This window comes from Oryctolagus cuniculus, chromosome 2, assembly GCF_051225735.1.
Source record: "Oryctolagus cuniculus isolate XC-2025 breed Fujian yellow rabbit chromosome 2, ASM5122573v1, whole genome shotgun sequence".
Classification (NCBI taxonomy): Eukaryota; Metazoa; Chordata; class Mammalia; order Lagomorpha; family Leporidae; genus Oryctolagus; species Oryctolagus cuniculus.
This window is the reverse complement of record NC_142868.1, coordinates 117,348,022-117,368,070: the sequence shown is the minus strand read 5'-3', so window position 1 is coordinate 117,368,070 and position 20,049 is coordinate 117,348,022. Positions and strand designations below refer to the sequence as shown.

Sequence of the window (20,049 nt, the reverse complement as noted above, 5' to 3'; positions counted from 1 at the left end):
CAAGAATCTAAAGCTACCACCTGATACCATCAAATTACTGGAGGAAGGGGCAGGCTGTGGTGTAGTGGGTTCAGCAGCCATCTGCAGGTTGGCGTCCCATATGGGTACTGGTTCAAGTCCCAGCTGCTCCACTTCTTATCCAGCTCCCTGCTAATATGCTGACATGAAAGCAGAAAAGGATGACCCAAGTCCTTGGGGCCCTGCAGCCACGTGGGAAACCTGGAAGAAACTCTGGCCTAGCCCAGCCTCAGCTATTGCAGCCATTTGAGGAGTAAACCAGCAGATGTAATCTCTCTCTCTCTCTCTCTCTAGCTCTGCTTTTCAAATAAATAAATAATTTTTTAAAAAAATTACTAGAAGAAAACAACATGTAAACTCTGTAAGACATTGGTATAAGCAAAGACTTATTGGAAAAGATCCTAGAAGTAGAGGCAACAAAAGCAAAAATAGACAAATGAGATTACATCAAAACAAGGAGCTTCTGTCCTGCACAGGATACACTCAGCAAAGTGAAGAGGCAAATGACAGAATGGGAGAACTTACCCATAAACTACGCAACTGATAAAAAATTAATAACCAGGACTAGACAAAGAAATTGTGGCATACATACACTACAGAATACTATTCAACCATAAAAAAGAATGAAGAATGAAATTCTGTCTTTTGCAACAAACTGGATGTAACTGGAAGCCATTATATTTAATGAAATAAGCCGGTCTCAAAAAGACAGATATCACGTTTTCTCCAATATGTAGCAGTTAACATAGAATACAAAAAAAACGTATAGGAATGACACAAACATCTTGTGATATGATTGTTGTTTTCAGCCCTTGTTTATACTGCTGTGGGACTGTGGTCTCCTACGTTTACTGTTGAATATTGTGGTTAGTGGTGAACTAAGCCTGTGATTACAGAGTGGATTAAAATTATGTCCTTGAAAAACAAAAGAAAAATGGTCAATTACAGGATAGACCGGGAAACTACAAGATGAGCCACAAAGGAAGAAGACAGTCAAAAAATGATGGGGCCACACTGCCGAAGCAGCTCTCAATGCTCAGTCTTGGCACAATTTGAGCAAGAAAATAATGAAGACACTCAGTTATAACGGGAAGTCAAAAATAAATAGCTAGGGACCCATGTTTGTATCAGTGATAACTAATAATAAATAAATAATTGGGAGAGAAGGAACAGCTCTTGGTTAATAAGTTTACAAATTTATAAATGTAGCAAGAATAAGGATATCAGAAAATCCACATTAGGCAAATACCACAGTGTTGATTATTCCCAAGAGCAACTGACTGATGTTAAAAATAGTGGCTGAAGCTGGCGCCGCGGCTCACTAGGCTAATCCTCCGCCTTGCGGCACCGGCACACCAGGTTCTAGTCCTGGTCGGGGCGCCGGATTCTGTCCCAGTTGCCCCTCTTCCAGGCCAGCTCTCTGCTGTGGCCAGGGAGTGCAGTGGAGGATGGCCCGAGTCCTTGGGCCCTGCACCCCATGGGAGACCAGGATCAGCACCTGGCTGCTGCCATCGGATCAGCGTGGTGCGCCGGCTGCAGCGCGCCGGCTGTGGCGGCCATTGGAGGGTGAACCAATGGCAAAGGAAGACCTTTCTCTCTGTCTCTCTCTCTCACTGTCCACTCTGCCTGTCAAAAAATAAAAATAGTGGCTGAAAATGGGCAAATGTCAATCTCTCTTTCCCTTGATGACTGTGTTACCTTGAGGAAACTACTGGTTTTTTTTAATCCTTGGGTTGGCTATCGTAATGAGTGGGTTCAACTGGACAACCCCAGAGCTCTCTTCACACTCCAGAGTAAACGGCTATACCTCTGACGTAATTATCAAGGGTATAATCTCATTTTCCTTTCTTATACTCATAATTCCTCCTCTTCCTTCTCTTTCTACTCCTTTTCTCACAAAAGGTTTTCCTAGGAAGAGAATTTAGGGCACCCTCTGTGAGAGAAAGATGGAGAAAGCTGAGAGTAGGGGGGAAAAAAGAAATGCAACCCTTACTATGAACTTGTGTCTGACTGGGGTGGGGAAGGGAGTGAGGGAGAAGCCAACAACGTAAACAGGAACATTTCCTACAAGCAGCCGCAACAAAGAGGGAAGTGCCAAGCTATGGCCTGGGAGCTCTGTATACCCGAGACAGGGTCAACCGTGTTCCCCGTTATAGGACTTCCACGCACTGGCCACACAAAGGGAGCCTCCCTTTCGCATATAGTCGGCTTTGCACAGGCAGCTGCCCGCACTCTGAAGACACAAAGAGGGCCCCTCATCACGAGTCTTCCCAGCCCAGCTCAACTACAGGAGGAAGAAGCAGCAAATATGGACTCAGGAAATTTGGTTTATTATCCTATTTCCCGTCTTTGATGATCTGCGTCTGGAACAAAGCTCTTGACATTTCTGTGCCATGAGAATTTTATTAAAACATCTGCCATTCAGGTTGCTGTATTTTTTTTTTTAATCTAACACACAATGACCAGCCGCTGACACGCTCTGCTGCCCCATCCTACTCTCAAACTCTCAGTGCAGGATGAAGAAGACAGCACTGGCTTTTCTCTCTCCGGGTCCATTGACAATGGCATTTCCCAGCTCCTCTCTGGAGCCACCACCTGGCCAACCCTCCCAGCTACCATCTGATCAAACCTCCAGACTGATGGCATCTTGCCAGGAATGGTGTGCCATCCCACATCAACACAGACAGCTTGCATTTTCCACAGATGAGAACTTAGATGAGATTCCAAGCCCCTGCTAGGTGACCTGAGCAAAGACATCGTCAGCCTAAAATTAAATCAAACAGAATAGCTGACATCATCAATTAGAAAGACTGTCTTTACGGAAGTACTGTGGTTTTATTATGTTTAAAAGATCTAAATTAAGAACTTGAAAGTCATACACACTTGAAGAGGAGTCAGGTTTTACACTGACCACAACAATAAAGACTGTAGGTGATAGTAAATTTTTCTAAACACCCCTAGAGAAGGGTCTCAGCAGGACAAGTCACTGTTTCTGGGTTTTTTTTCTTCCCACTAACAGGGACATGATGCAGCAGTCATAAAGAGCAGTCATTTGCAGCATAATTTTGGAGAACTGAAGCGGTGAGGTCCAAGGGAGGACCCAGGGCTGAGCTCCCTCCAGGGACATTGGCACACCAGCCAAATGGCATTTCAGATCTCACTCTGAGTGACACTCTAGCTACTCCAAGGAGATGGCCTTATTAGATGACATCAAAGACTTCCTCTTTTGTGAAGACCCAAAGGCCACTGCGCGGTGGGAGGTAGGTGGGGCATACCATGTGCTAAGAAGGCCTGGCCCACCAACTCTGCCGTGAAACGTGCTTTTGAAGAAAACCCAGGGACATCATTGGAGACCCAAGAAGAAGAGCAGATTGTTGTAGCCCTTTCATGTTTTCCCCTCTTTTATTTAAAAATCTTATAACATTTATTTTTAGGAGCTCTTGGAGTTTTAGACAAAAAATCACCATCATCCAAAGAGTTTCTTTGGGTGCCATGTCAAACTGCGCAACAGAATCAGTTATTTCAAGAGACACCATATTAATACATGGGCCCATATGCTTTCCGCTAAGCTGATAGCTTTTGTCTTAATTTAGCGCTTATTTCATTTTGCCTTGGGCTAAAACAATGGGTGGCACAATCCCAAGGCAGGAGCATATCTTCACACTCTTTCTGGCATTCCTTTGCCTAGGCCCTAGAAAATTGCAGACGTTCACTGATTATTTCATTGAGTTGACCATAAAAATGGTTATGTTCATGGTAATAACTAAGATGATCAAAATTAGCTCAAGATTTGTAGTTTTCTAAATGCTTCTTTTACGTATTCTATCCTTGCAACAAGTTTGTATTGTGCCAGCCAACTTTCATTATGCCAAACTATAGAGGTGGGAGTTGAAGCTTAGAAGTGGTAAAATCTGTCTGATCCTAAAACCCTTGTGTGTGTGTGTGTTTTTTTTTTTTTTTTTTTTTTTTTTTTTTTTTTTTTTTTTTTTTAGCAAACAACATACCTAATATCATTTTATATTGGGAAACACATTCATGTGTGCGTCAATGCTTCCTTCTCTCAAAATCAGAAAATAGACTTTTAAAAAAATAAGCATTCTGTTCTCTAGTAGACAATGATTATTAGCAGAAAACATTTCTGAATATATAAGTACCTAAGAACATCTAAAACAATGATGAAAATAAAGTTAAAAGTATATATATTTCAGTGAATGTATTTTTCTAATATTAGTAAAATGAAAATATAAAAAGAAGATGATAGAGTCTCAAACCCTAAAGATAAAAAGTTAGAAAGTTTGGGGAAAAAGTGTTAGCAAAATGAGTGTGGAGAGACATGGACCACAGTGCTGGGAAATCACAGCTTGGTTCAACATTTGCAGAGAGCAGCTGGGCTGAATACACACTGTCAAGAGTCTTCATCATGACACTGTCTATCCTGTCTAAAAACCAGAACCAGAATCCTATGCAATCATGTTCTGATTGACACAGAGGACCACATTATATGAATAAATGGGAATATTGGTTAGAAAATATTGTAATCCCTCTTTATGGTTTAAGAAATGTGTCTATCAATGTCAAACCTATTGAACAGTTTTTGGTTTTGGATTCCATATTAGTTACTATTGCATGACAAATTCTCTCCAAATTCATCATCTTAAACCCTGTTATAATCTCACAGTCCTTGAGGATTAGGGATCCGGGCATTTCCTGGTTGGGTGCACCTGGCTCAGGCTCCCTGGGGAGACTGTAATAAAGCTGAGCAGGCACCTGCTGCATTAGCAGGAAGGGAAGGTGGAATTGAGAGTGGAGTCAGACTTGAACCCACATGCCTCTGTGGAAAATGGGCATCCCAAACAGCACCCGACCACTATGCCAAATGCCTGCTTGTCATACAGCTTTTAGCAAGAAGTGTCAGTTCCTTGCCACACCACCCAGGCTCCTGCTCATGACATGATTTCTCCAAGAATAAGTTATGAGAGAAAGAGAGAGGCACTAAGGCACAAGCCACCGCATCTTTTATAATCCAACCCCAGAGGAGGCGTACCATCACTTCTGATGCATTCTGTTGGTTATGTAGACCAACCCTGATGCAACGTGGGAGCTATATACAAGTGCAAGCTCCAGGAGGCAGGGGTCACGGAACGCCATCACGGAGCCTGGCTATCACAGCCCAGCTTTGGCCAGGGACTCAGACTGCTCCAAAAGCACACTCATCACAAGTCTCACACCATTACAGCACGGGCTCAAAGTCCAGAATCTGAACTCAGTCCAGGAGATAGGAATCGTCAAGTGTCACCCCTTAAATACAGTTCCTCTTAATGTGAAGGTTAACTGAAGAGGAGTCATCTGTCCTCACATGGCCAACATATGATGGCAGGATGACAAGGTAACTGCCATGTGTATGTTTGTTCAAAAAACAGAAAATTGGGGGCTGGTGTTGTGGCGTTGTGGGTAAAGCCATTGCCTGAGACACTGGCATCCCTGGGTGCTTGTTCAAGTCCTAGCTGGTCTATTTCCAATCAGCTCCCTGCTAAAGCACCTGGGAAAACAGCGGAAGATGACCCAGGTGCTTGAGCCCCTGCACCCACATGGGAGACTGGAAAGAAGCTCCTGGCTCCTGGGTTCAGCCTGGCCCAGTCCCAGGGCATTACAGCCACTTGGGGAGTGAACCAACAGATGGAAGACCTCTCCCACTGTCTCTCCCTCTCTCTCTCTGTAACTCTGCTTATCAAATAAATAAAATAAATCTTTAAAAATTACAAGAAAATTGGGAGAAACATACAAGCTCATAGTGGTCCACAGAAATACTGAAATCTAGCTGTTTAAACATCAAAGCTCATTGATTCGGACTCAGTCCTACGTGAGCCCAGGGGTGTTTATTCTCCATAGTGCTTGGTGGCATCCTCTTCATTCTTGGCTCTTACGTTTTTCATGAAAGGTAGCACATGTCTGAAGCTGGGTGATTTTCTCAGTTTGCTTTCTGACTGTAGAACTTTGGTGGCTCTCTGCATTGTGTATTGCCTCAGTACATCTCAGCACAAGCTGACAGATGTTCAGCTAATATAATTCTCTTCAAAACTTTGTGTATCTCCTATGAGTGTTTTTGAGATTTATCCATTAGACAAGAGCAACATACCTACATGGACAAATCTCTTTGACTCATCCACACAACTGCAATAGACTAGCCAAGATGGAAGTCACAATGTTTTTATGAGCTGGCCTCACCAGCAACATGCTGTTGTTTTGCTGTCCATCACAAAGGACAACTCTGGCACAGTGCCAGAGAGGACTGTTTGAAGGTAAAAATACCAGGGGGTGTTGATGATACCATCAATGGTATGTTATTGGTATACATAGGCTCAGGATTATAACATCGTTTTGGTTTTGTATTGTTTAATGTTTTCAAATTCTATTTTTTAAAGGTTCACATTGCCAACTGTTATCTAAATTCATACACTGATGCCCTAACCCCAAGTACCTGAGAATGCAGCCATATTTGGGGATAGAGTCTTTACAATAGATTTTTTAGTTTATTATTATTATTATTTTATTTTTTTGACAGGCAGAGTGGACAGTGAGAGAGAGAGACAGAGAGAAAGGTCCTCCGTTGCCATTGGTTCACCCTCCAATGGCCGCCGCAGCCAGTGTGCTGCGGCCGGCGCACCATGCTGATCCGATGGCAGGAGCCAGGTGCTTCTCCTGGTCTCCCATGGGGTGCAGGGCCCAAGGACTTGGGTCATCCTCCACTGCACTCCCTGGCCACAGCAGAGAGCTGGCCTGGAAGAGGGGCAACCGGGACAGGATCCGGCGCCCTGATCGGGACTAGAACCCCGTGTGCCAGCGCCACAAAGCAGAGGATTAGCCTAGTGAGCCACAGCTCTGGCCCAGATTTTTTAATTTATTCGAGTAGTGAGTGCTGTGGCACAGCAAGCTAAACTGCCGCTTGGGACCCCTGCATCTCATATCAGAGTGCCTGGGATTGAGGACCATCTCCACTTCCAATCCAGCTTCTTGCTAACATGCCTGAAGGCAACAGATGATGACCCAAGTACTTGGAAGTTACTGGCTCCTGGCTTTGGCTTGGCCTACTCCCAGCTGTTGCAGGCATTTGAGGGGTGAAACAGCAGATGGGAGATCTCTCTGTCTCTGCCTCTTTCTCTCTCTCCCTCTACTTTTTAAATAAATAAAACATATTTTAAATAATTAAAACATGTATGTGAGAGATACACAGAAAGAGATTTCCCATGACTCCCCAAATGCTTGATCAGCCAGGGAAGGGTTAGGGCCGTAGCCAGGAGCTGGGAACTCAGTCTAGGTCTTCCATGTGGACGGCAGGGACCTAGTTACCAGAGTCTGAGTCAGCAGGAAGCTGGAAGTGGGAGCTGGAGGTGGGGACTGAATGCAGGCACTCCGAGAGGGGACATGGTGTTTTAATTGCTAGGCCAGATGTCCATCCTGCAGACTGGGTCTTTAAAAAGGCAATTAGGTTACAGTGAGGCTGTTAGGAGGGGGCCCTATTGCAATAGGACTGGCTTCTGCACAACGAGAGAGACAGAAGGAGCAGCAAGAGTGCACAGGGACAGTCAGGAGAGGCAGCAAGGGAGTGGTCATCTGCAAAGCCACAGAGAGAGGTCTCAGAGCAAATCAATCCTGCTGCCACCTTGATCTTGGACATCCACTGCCCCCCCTTCCCCCGGAATTGTGAGAAATCAAATTCCTGTGTTCAAGGCACCAAGTTGGTGGTATTTTGCCATGGCAGCCCAATGCAATTCATACATCAAATTTCTGAAAGATATTTGAAAATATCGTGTTGTGGCTCAACATCTACAAGCTCATCTTTAAAATACTTTTCAAAAGTAATTTTTGTTTTGATGCATATGATATTACCTCAGTGTATATAATTAGGTTTGTTTCTATACAAAATGTGCATAATTAGATTGGATTCTAATCTGATCTGAGAGTCTATGCTTTTACTAGGGAGATTGACACCTTTTTCATTTCCAATTATAGTTCATTAAAAATCTAATCTCTCAACTTCCGGAGTGGGAGAAGGAGGGATTCATGGCCCTCTAGGATGGAAGTGAACCAGAAGCTGCCCCAGCCTGACTTACTGTGGCTGAGATAAGGGGTTGGATTGTCATGGAAATGTTTTCCAGGAATTATCAGATCAACACAGGTCAAGATCAAGGCACCCGGCTTCCAGGGTCAGGGAGCAGGGGCATGACTGAGCCAGTGTAGAGGGAGGCTGAGGGAGGAGGAGGAGGATGGAAGGAGCTTTGGAGAAGCAGCCCCGGGGAAATCCTCCAAGCAGGAGCAACTGCAGAGGGAACATGGGACGGCTCTGCCGCCGCAGTGCAGGTTCACTTGCGGGGTGGGAAGCTGACTTACGCCAAGGGCCATGTGGATATTTACACCGTTTATGGGTCATACAAAATTTTCAACTTAAAAATTAGCCTGCTACAGATTCCTTGAATTTTGAGTTCCGCCTGCAGTTGCTGTGGCAGGGCTAGACCCAATGATTTCAGGAGCCTTACACAGCCCCTGGGCAGTCCGTTCCCCAGCTGTGAACCAACAGTCTGGGGTGCCCTCAAGCCCCCCAACAACATGCTTCTGACTTGGTGTTTGCTCCGCCTCTGGTTACACGAATTTCTGGCCGCTTACTTACTTGCTTGTCTTCCACATCGATCTGGAAGACAAGCTGCCTGTGTTCAGCTTCATGTTAGTTTGGAATTTAATCCAACATGTATTTTAACCTACACTTCTCTAATGATCAAACTCAGAACAAAGCAAGGTCTCTTGCCCACCTAGCAATTAAAGTAAGAAATTCGCATGCTTTTACTTTATCTTACATCTTACCTTAAAAATAGCATAGTCCCAATTTATCATGAAACCAATTGGTCAAGTTTTTTAAAAAATTCATGTTTTTTAAAAAACATTTTTAACTTCTATATTCAATTTTATGACTCTTAAAAAACACATAGGTGTCGGCTGCATAATCCTTTTGTATACTGATCTCCATTTCCTTGAGTTATTAATTTTGATTCTTTTTAATGCCCTGTGGATAATGTCTTTGAATAATTTTTCTTAAGATTTATTTATTATTTGAGAGGCAGAATTAGAGAGAGAGAAAGAGAGAAAGATCTTCCATCTACTGGCTCACTCCCCAAATGGCTACAATGGCTGGGACTGGACCAGGTTGAGGCCAGGAGTTCAGAACTCCATCCAGGTCTCCTACATGGATGCAGGGGCTCAAGCACTTGAGCCATCATCTGTTGCTTTCCCAGGCACATCAGCAGGGAGCTGGACCAGAACGGTAGCAGCCAGGTCTTGAACCAGCACTCTGGTATGGGGTGTTGGCGTTGTAAGCAGTGGCTTAACCTGCCATGTCCAGTGGCAACCCCACTTGAATGATTTTTAAGGAAGGCCATATGAGTGAAACTGCTGATTTTTAGATAGCTAACCATGCATTCCATGCCTTGAACTCATGAATTAAATCTCACTTGGAACAGAATGTTTAGATCATGAAATTTCCTCTTTAGAGGAGTCCATATTACTCCATCTGAAACTGGTGAACAAAGACTGAAGCTAGCCTAGTCTTTCTCCTTTTTGAATACACTATTATTTCCTATATGACGGCTTTTATGCTATTCTCTTTATTACAGTGTCCAGGCTGTGCAGTGGTATGCACATTTATTCCAACCGCTCTCGGCCCCCGGGTTCCTTTGCCTGTGCATGGCTAGAATACCTGCCCCCAGCCATGTGCCCTGCTTTCTTCCCTTCCCCTCCCTCCACCTTGTCCCAGGAGACAGGATCTTGTCATTGCAGGGGTCTCCCTCTGGCCTTCCTGGCACCACTTCCCATGCAGAGGGAGAGCAGCAGCCTGGATTCTGGTTAGAGAAGCCCCAAGCCCCTGAGCCCGGACAGAGTGGGATGAGTGAAACCTTCTGCCTGCATCGCTGGCTACTCACGATTGGATCAGAAGACGGAACAGATATTTCTGGGTGGGGGGTAACACTTCCTCAAAGCAACCCCACTGGCACTGAACTTGGTAGAAAATCCTTCCAGATTTTTATCAATGCTGACATAAGATTTTTCATGTGTGCAGAGTTCTGTGTGCAATTTAATAGGAAACGAGTGCATCTCTGGCTAACCCAAGGGTTCTCACGGATGCCTACCTGCTGTACTTCTACTCCCAGCTGCAGAAGACACTGTATTCATTACACATATAAGACAATGATTTTTCACTTCCAGTAGAGCTAAAAATCACTCCCCTTATCACCTCCTATGGCAGCCAAATGATCCTTGCAGGTGGATTCTAGAAGACGACATAAAGGGGTTCAACAGTAGCATCCTGACCTCCGGAGCAAGCAAGGCTGCCCTGCAAAATGTCCTAGAGGGACGCAAGCCATGGCTGGAAGCTTGCAATTCAGCTGACTCATCCTCGGCTACATTTAGCTGTGGCTAGTTTACCAGCAAGGATCTGCCTTAAACACATGTCAAAAGGAGAAATATAACACAAGGCATCTCTACCTTATAATAAATCCTGGCCACCAGACTCCGCTGAAGAACCCTTTCACGGAAACTCACGGCTTTCAACAGAAAGGCAAGGTCACCAACCGCGTCCCTGTTCAATGCCAGGAAGCTGCAAGGAAAACACAGAGAACATCATTATGACTTGAGCTTCACTGAAGTATTTCATCCAAAAGGAATAGAGGGGGTTGCTTTTTCAAAACAAAACAAGCTTCTCCCCATCGGCCAGCTACATAAATACAAATACACAGTCACGCGTCCTATCTCTCAGTGGCTTCTGTCCACTGCTCTTCTGACCAGTGCTGGGCTCCAGTTTTTCCAATGTGTCCATCCTTGCGGTATAAAGATAACTTACTCTCCTGCCTTTTCCACTTCCTATTGTATTAAAAGTAATGTTCATGATTTCATGTGGTCCTCACTAACATACATAATCTATGAAGTATGAGCTTATAATAATTTGTTCAGCAATTTTTGAGCATGATTATAATAAGTTTTACAGTGGAACATTAACAAATATATCTTTTATAAAGTATTTGTCAGGGGGCAGGCGCTGTGGTGCAATAGGCTAATCCTCTGTCTGTGGCGCTGGCATCCCATAGGGGCGCCGGTTTTAGTCCTGGCTGCTCCTCTTCCGATCCAGCTCTCTACTATGGGAAAGCAGCAGAGGATGGCCCAAGTGCTTGGGCCCCTGCACCCACATGGGAGACCTGGAAGAAGCTCCTGGCTCCTGGCTTCGGATCAGCCCAGCTCCGGCTATTGAGGCCATTTGGGGAGTGAACCAATGGATGGAAGATCTTTCTCTGTCTCTCCCTCTCACTGTCTGTAAACTCTACCTCTTAAATAAATAATTATTTTTTACAAATAAAGTATTTGTCAGTAAATATGAGTGTGCTTCAAAAAGTTCATAGGAAATGCATAATAAAAAGAAATTGCATAAATTTTCAAAAAAATTTTGCACCAAAATAAGCACAAGTTTTTTAAATTGAGAGGTAGACACATACAGAGAAAGAGAGAAGAGTAGACAGATAGACAGACACAGTATCTACCTGCCGATTCACTCTCCCAATGCTCCTGGCATCCAGGACTGGGCCAAGCCAAGGCCAGGAGCCAGGCAGTTAACCCAGGTCCACCACATAGGCGGCAGGAACCCAACTGCTTGAGCCATCAGTGTTGTCTCCCAGGGCATGCAGTAACAGGAAGCTGGAGCCAAGAGCCAGACCCAGGACTGAAATCAGGTATTCCGAAACAGGATGCAGGTACTTGCTGGGAGTCCTAACTGCTAGGCCCACCCCTAAGTTTATCTGTTATTCCATTTTCCATGAACTTTCTGAAGCACCTTTGTAATTTTATCAAGTACATTATGCATAGGAACTGTGCTCAGTATTTGCTGTGAATTATTCCATACTCTTAATAAGTCTAGGATTGCATTTGCCATAATTAATGAATTGTGGGTCCAGAAACTGAGGCTCAGCTTTGGTAAGTTGCTCAAGGTTTGGAAGCAGAGTACAGTTAGGCTCAGGTCTGCCTTGGGGAACACTCAGTATTCAAGGGAATAGGACTTTCTCCAGTAGGTGGTAATTTTACCTTCCCCACGAAGAAGCTGAGGCACGCGGGAATTAGGAGATCTAGCACAGACTCCAAACACCCACGGCTTCCGCAGCACAACTTCCCATGAGTTTCCCATCATGCAGCTCTGCCTTCTGTGCTAATTTTATGCCCCTCCCCCGCCCCCCTACCTGCAGTTAACCTAGAGACACAGGTGAGGGATTAGTTTGCACTCGGGGCTCCCCACAGCCCAGCCACCTCTTGCTCCCCATGCACCCACATCCTCAGGAAGTAAAGTATTCAAAGACCCGAATAAGTTAGATCTCCATTAAGCAAAAATTAAAAACTCATGTAGCTGTTGCCTTTGCTTCATCAGAAAGCACCCGAGGAATTCCAACGAGAACTTGGCAGAGTTAATAATAATGAGTGCTGAGTTCATAATCGCCCTCCATTCAGACAGGGAAGATGGGAGATCAGTTATGTGTCAATTACCAAGAAATCTAAATTCGATCAATTCTGATTTTGAATCTGGGCTTTCGAAGGTTGAGTTTCTGCCTCAGTCTATTTAACAAAAGGCATAAGGGACTTTGACATTTCACTGAAAGGTACATTTTAGCCATTCCTGAAGCTGCTACTATGCAGCTTGGAGGCCAGGGACGTCCCTATTGGAGTCGACCTTTCTTAGTTTGTTTACCATGGACCACTGCCTACCCTAAGCTGTGAGCTGCACCTGCTAAAGGAAGTGGTTCCCACCCATCCACTCCGAGATGAGTCACAGGTCAGGCACGGCTGCAGCTCTAGGAACTCTCTCAGTGTGGAAGACTGAGCCAAAAATAGGGCTATCGCTAAAAGCAACCTCCTTGTAATGAGGGATCTCACAAGAAAGCCAGACTGACTCTGTGTGTAAATAAAAGTTACATAAATGCAAATGCACATCCTTTGTCATCAGGGAAACGCAAATGAAGCCCACCCCAAGGTAGTTCCATGTAGCCACTAGAATGACTGCAGTGGAATGCACAGCCATCAAAGTCACCCAAGACGAAAGAGACCAGGGCGCTCACATTTGTTGATGGAAGTATAAACTGGCAAAACTGACGTGAGCCTGATGTGGGATAGGCAGGTAGTCCGTGTAGGTCTGCTGAGCCGGGGACTCAAGCCCCCACACTTGTCAATCAAAACTCCCCATTCCTGGTATGCATCTGCTCCACCCAAGACCTATACAGGGGCACTGGGAAAATAAAGGCACTGAGCTGTACTTGGAACTTGAGGAGATGATATGTAATTCCCAGGTGGCTTCATGGCTGGAGAGGCACCGTCTCCCACCTCACAAAGGAGACCATAAAGAGAGGAGCTCTCTCTTCCGCCACGGACCACGGTGACAGGTGCTGTGGGGGTGCCCCCTCTGCCTCTCCTCCCCTGCCCCTCCTCCTGTCGGGCAATCTTCTGGCCCACTGCCACTCATGATGGGTGTTCCTTTGTGGGGGGCAACCCCTGCTCACGCGTGTATGCGTGCTCACTCTCTCACCTTTCCAATGAGATCTGTTACCATTTTCTCCACCTTCGATGTGTCTGCATTTAGAATGCTTGTCGGTGAGCAGGGAAGGAGCCTGGAGGAAAAAATTACACACCCATGCTCACATGAGGCTCCGGCACCTTATTTTGCACTCCAGGTATTTACCTCCCGGAAGTAAGAATTCTAAGTGCAGGCATAGGACCATGCGTGAGTAGGAGCAGGATTCATTTAACAGTGAAAGAATGGACATCCAAGCATGAGTGTGGGTTACCTCTCACGGAGACCTACTTGTCATGAGTGGGCCAGGGGGCTGCTTTAGAGAAAAAAGCCTGGGGGGCACCCCCCAACCACAGTCAGGGGCAAAAAGTGGGCTCTGCCCAGTACAGCTTCTTTAATGAGATAGGGGTGGTGTGGGAAGCCAGCTGAGAATTTACGGGGCCCCTGCACGTGGAGTTCAATATGATCATCGTGGCATCTCCTGCACGAGACACGGGGGCATCCTGGGAAGATGGGTGTTTAGACTACCAGGTAAAGACAGAAGATTATGTTGCAGGGTTTGCAAGAATTCCAGCTCACTTAGACCTAATTAGCTGCCTGCCTATTCCTACCATATCAAAACCACTTTGGAAAAGGCTCTCAATTTCTGATAAAACTAAACAAATAGGTACACCACATCATTTAACAATTCCACTCCATTTGCCCAATGTTCTCTGCAATGCTACTCGCGGCAGTGAAAAACTGGAAACCTGTCGGGCAACTGTTCAAAATAAGAGAATGGAAAGCATTGTATTCCATATAATATACTTCCCAGCAGCAAAAAAGAACAAATGCATGTATGCGACAACCTGAATGCATTTCAAAAAAGCATGAAGTTGAGTTAATGAGCCAGCTCCAAGGGAGTGCAGACTGTGTGACTCCAACAACACGAAATTTTAAGTCAGAAAGAAACTAACTTGGGGTGGAAAAAAATCTCAGAACCGTGGCTGCGTCTGCGAGGTGATCACAGGGTTGCCCGGATAAGAGTCAGAGAGAACTTCCTGGAGCGATGGTGACGACTTACATCTTAATGAGAGTTTGGTTTTCGCAGGTGCATGCATTTGTCAAACCTCAGTGAGTGTACACTCGAAACTTGTGCATTTCATTGTATGCAAATTTTACATGAAAAGAAAAGGAACTATAACCAAATATTGAACTCCTGTTAATTCTGTTTGTGGTGACTGATTTAGAATGGTGCTGATACAGCTGAAGTTAAATTTGAAATGCATCAACAAGAGGTGGTGAATTGATGGGTGAGTTAAAAGGTTGAAGCATGGATGTGTGTGTGTGTGTGTGTGTGTGTGACACAGTAAGTACAGTCACACTCAAGCAGGATATAAATGCTCACTTTTTTCAGGTTTCCTGACTATTTTTGAAAAATCTCATAACACATTAAGGAAAAGCACGTGGGTGCCAGGCAGAATCCCACCCCCGACACCCCCCACCCCCGTTTCCTTAATACCCTCCGCCTCCTAGGGGTCCTAGGGCTGATGAGAGCAGTGGGAGTCCCCTGGCAGGCTCCCTTGTGGGGGAGGGGAGGGAGGTAGACAGGCGGCAGACAAGCAGGGGCAGGATGGAGGTCTTTGTAGAGCCAGGCACAGCCTCCTCTCGAAGCCACTTCCTCCCCGTGCTGCCCACCCTGCAGGGCCGCACCAGCCTCACCTGGCCCAGGAAACGTTACAGCCCCATGCCTGACGCCCCTCTCCCCGGCCCCGTCATCAAAGTGAGGGGTGGCCTGGTGGTGCTGGTTCAAAAGCCTGCCCGCCTGGAGGAATGTCATCGCCCTGAAAGCTCTCGGACCACCTTTCCTTGTGCCCGCACCTGCTCCTGGTACTTCCCCGAGCGCTGTCAATAGGGCTGAGCCCCACGGCTCTCCTGGACTGTGAGCCTCCTCCAATGCTGTGCCGCAGAGGGCAGGCCCACGCCTGGTGCCGGGAGTCCTGAGAACACGCTGATGGCAAAGGATTTCCTGATCGACACCGGAATGAGCAGATGCACACACACAGATTCAGCAAAACCTGGACGTGCGGCAAGGAGATGTGGACAGTTTTGGAGGTGCATAACCAAGACAAAGATATATGGACTTGAACTTTCCAAATATTTATTGAGATTGCCTTTGGCATGTCTCAAACCTGTCCTGGAAACCTTGATAGGAATATAGATTTGTATACAGGTGAGAGCCTGTCTCGCTTTCACTAGGACAGAGACAAGCCCTGCTCCACTACCTGGGAAGGAGATGAAAGGGCAGGTGAGTTGCGGCCAGTTGGGGAGCAAGTTTCCTGGAAGCATGGGGCTGATTCCGGAGGGAACTGTACTGTTCTTTCAACTCCTTGCATGCTGGGAGATTCCCAGATGCATAAGATGGGGGGAAGCTACTAGTGCTGTAGGATTCGCACTCAGGGCTGGAGATATTAAAAAGACACACTGACTTTCTAGAGAGTGTAAGGATAGACAGAGATATTTCAACTAAGAGAGATTTCAGAGAAACAGTCCTAGGATGTGGAAGTTCATGTTCTCAAGCTTTAAAACAGATTGCAGTTTGAATAAACAGGAACCTGAACAGCAATTTAAGAAAAAAAGAAAAGAAATGAAGTTTTAATTTCACTTTCTCCCAATGGTGATGAAAAACCCTGTGCACCTTTTATTGTATTTTATATTTCTATGTTTTTAACCAGGATTATGAGGCTCTATTTTCTAGTGAACAGTTTGGAAATTAGTTCAATACATTTGGGTCACAGAGACCAATAATCTGCTTCCAAAGAAAAATAGTAATTTTAAAAAAACGTAAAAGAAAAGGCCTGGGACTGGTGGTGTGGTGCACCTGGGTAAGCCGCTGCTTGCAGCACTGGCATCCCACACAGGAGTGCTGGCCGAGTCCTGGCTGTTCGGCTTCCACTCCAGCTCCCTACTAAAGCACCTGGGAAGGAAGTGGAAGGCGGCTCAAGTGCTTGGAGCCCTGCCACTCACGTGGGAGATCCAGGTGGTGCTCCGGGCTCCTGGCTTTGGCCTGGCCGAGCTCCGGCCATTACAACCACTTGGGGAGTGAACCAGCACAAGAAAGATCTCTCTCTCTCTCTCTCTCTCTCTCTCTCTCTCTCTGTCTTTCACTCTCTCTCTGTGTCACTGTCTTCCAAATAAATAAATAAATATTTTTAAAAAAATAAAAGGAAAAGAAAAAAGTATAATAAGTTCTCCAATGTATAATAAAACAGATAATACATTTCTGAGCATAAAACAATGAAACAGAAAGTGATGTCACAACAGAGGGGACCAACAAAGGAACAAACTGATTGAAAAATAATTATAGGGGCCGGCGCCCCATATGGGCACCAGTTCTAGTCCTGGCTGCTCCACTTCCCATCCAGATATCTGCTATTTCCTGGGAAAGCAGTAGAAGATGGCCCAAGTCCTTGGGCCCTTGAACCCACATGGGAGACCTGGAGGAAGCTCCTGGCTCCTGGCTTCAGATCTGCACAGCTCCAGCTGTTGCAGCCATTTGGGGAGTGAACCAGCGATGGAAGACCTCTCTCTCTCTCTCTCTCTCTCCCTCCCTCTCCTTCTCTCTGTGTGTAACTCTGACTTTCAAATAAATAAATAAATCTTAAAAGAAAAAAAAGAAGAAATACCCTAAGATCACTTCAAATAGAATCAGAAGTTATTTCATTCAGCAGGGACAGGACACATTCAAAATAAAAGGAAATGGAGATTTTCAGGATGTAAAGTCAGCAGAGGATCATTCTAACCAATAAAATGTTAAACTAATTCTTTTGAAAACCAGCAATAAGATAAAAGAATACCTCCTATGACTCTTTCTATTCAAATTACTTCAGAGGTCCTAGATCTTGCAGTAAGACATGAAAAGAATAAAACAAATAATTGGAAAGAACTGAAAAATCATTTTTTACAGATTGCAGAAAAAACTCCCAATGAATCTGTGTACCCTCTTAGAATTTCCTTTTACAGTCAGATTTATATATAATTCCAACCATGGATATAATAAACCAACAGCAACAACAAAACAATTTAAAAAGATATTCTTTTAACAACAGCAACGAAAGGGTAAGATAACTAATAATAAATCCATAAAAGGTTGCACTATGTATGGAGATGATTATAAAACTCCAGAAGACAAATCTTTGAGAGAAAATTCATAAGTGTGTCAAATTTTCTGCAAATCTATAGATTTAGTACACTTTCAAAGAAGATTCTAGCAGATTTCCAAACTGGGGTAAATATACACAGAACAAAACATTTGCCATTTTTACCACTTCAAATTTAGAGTTCTGGAAGATTAAATACACTCACACTATCCATCTCCAAGTGTTTTCATCCTCTCAAACTGAATCCCTGCCACGAACAATGACGGCTCACCCGCTCTCCCTCCCAGCGCCTGGTAAACCGTTCTCTAGTTTAGGTCTCTATGAATTTGACTGTGAGAGTCACTTCATATACATGCAGCTCTGCAACATTTTTGTTTTGCTGCACAGACTTTGCTTTATTTTGTTTTTGAGGAACCTGACAAACTGATTCCAAAACTTAAATCAAAGTGGAAAAAAAGCCAACACAATTCTGAATTATATTTAGACATGGTGATATGATTTTAAATAATCTAGTAAAATCTCATTATAAAGTGAGGGTAATTGTAACAGTGATTGATGGATAGTCCCAGGGCTGGTGTGTGTAAAGCCGCCACCTGCAGTACTGGCATCCCATATGGGCACTGGTTTGAGTCCCAGCTGCTCCACTTGCCATCCAGCTCTCTGCTACGGCCTGGGAAAGCAGTGGAAGATGGCTCAAGCTCTTGGGCCCCTTCACCTGTGTGGGAGACTTGGAAGCAGCTCCTGGCTCCAGGCTTCAGATCGGCGCAGCTCCAGCCGTTGCGGCCGTTTGGGGAGTGAATCAGCAGATAGAAGACCTCTCTCTCTCTCTCTCTCTCTCCCTCTTCATTCCCTCTCCCTCTCCCTCTCCCTCTCCGTAACTCTAACTTTCAAATAAATAAATAAATCTTAAAAGAAAGACACAACACATACACAAAAAAGGTTTGAGAATAAGCAAAACCTTAAGAGGCATGTCACAGAAGACATATGAATGGCAAACATGTGAAAACATGTTCCCCCTTAGTAATGAAAAAGAAAATGACCTTTAAAGTCTCCGTGGGAGACCACTGTTTCCTCTCATATGGCAGAAACCAGGAGGCTGATAACAGCCAGCATTGGTGAGGGTAGGATGTGGCTCTGGGGCTGTCTCATAGAGTTTAGCATGGGCATAGTCCACAAAACAGCACTTCTGCCCCTAGGTAGCACATCCCAGAGGACTGCTTTGCAAACACAGGTTGTGAATCACTAACGGGTTATGAATCACATTAAGGAGTGGGATCGGCATTCTTAAAAAGTAAGTATTAGAGAGCGGATGAGTCATGGAGTGGACAAGAGCCCTGTGATGAAGAATTTGCTTCAGTTGTGTTTGAGATGAGGGGGTCCTGTACACATCTGAGTGTCCTGGTGACATAAAATGTGTTTCTCACTTTGAATCATGACAACAAAGTGTGAAAGCCTTGCACACACACACACACACACAAAAAAAAAAAACTAGTACACTTCCCTAGAAAACACGCATGAGATTTTTTATAATAGCCTTGTGCAAAATATCAGAACATGGCACACAAGCCAACTGTCCCCTGATACTAGAGATCAGAAGGAATCAGAAAAGTGTGGCAGAAACACATGATGGAATCTGATGGAATATTGCAAAGAGCAGATCCGTGGCAGCATACAACAATGTGGATGAGTCTTAGAAATAAAGTATTGGGTGAAAACCAAATATTGTAGAATACCATGCATATTATGCCTTATTTACAGAGTTTAAGTACAATAATTAAAAAACAATCAGGGGCCGGTGCTGTGGCACAGAGGTTTAAAGCCCCAGCTTGCAGCACCAGCATCCCATATGGGTGCTGGTTCTAGTCCCGGCTGCTCCTTTTCCAATCCAGCTCTCTGCTGTGGCCTGGGAAAGCAGTAGAAGATGGCCCAAGTGCTTGGGCCCCTGTACCCACGTGGGAGACCCAGAGGAAGCTCCTGAATCCTAACTTTGGATCAGCTCAGCTCTGGCCATTGCGGTCATTTGGGAAGTGAACCAGTGGATGGAAGACCTCTCTCTCTGGCTCTACCTCTCTGGCTCTACCTCTCCCTGTAACTCTGTCTTCTAAATAAATAAAATATTTTTAAAAAATCAGAGTAACAAAGGCATGGGTCCTGAAGCCAGGCATCCCAGAGTCATTCACTCACCATGCAACCCTGAGCAAAATATTCACTCTCTGTACCTCGGTCTCCTCATCCTTGAAATGGATACAGGCACATGCCTAATGAGGTTTGAGGATTAACATCTGTAAAGTGCTTGGCTTAGTGAAT

The 20,049-nt window shown here is 44.9% G+C and overlaps 1 protein-coding gene across 7 annotated transcripts in view; it reads right to left on the bottom strand.

Annotated features, from left to right (window-relative positions):
• ACOXL (acyl-CoA oxidase like) overlaps positions 1-20,049 on the bottom strand; it is a 371,290-nt gene that overhangs the window by 105,970 nt on the left and 245,271 nt on the right. For all 7 annotated transcript variants that reach the window (XM_089326093.1, XM_089326094.1, XM_089326095.1 and 4 more), the window contains one exon: positions 10,549-10,660. In XM_089326093.1, the coding sequence (XP_089182219.1) occupies positions 10,549-10,660 (112 nt within the window). The remainder of the gene's footprint in view (positions 1-10,548; positions 10,661-20,049) is intronic.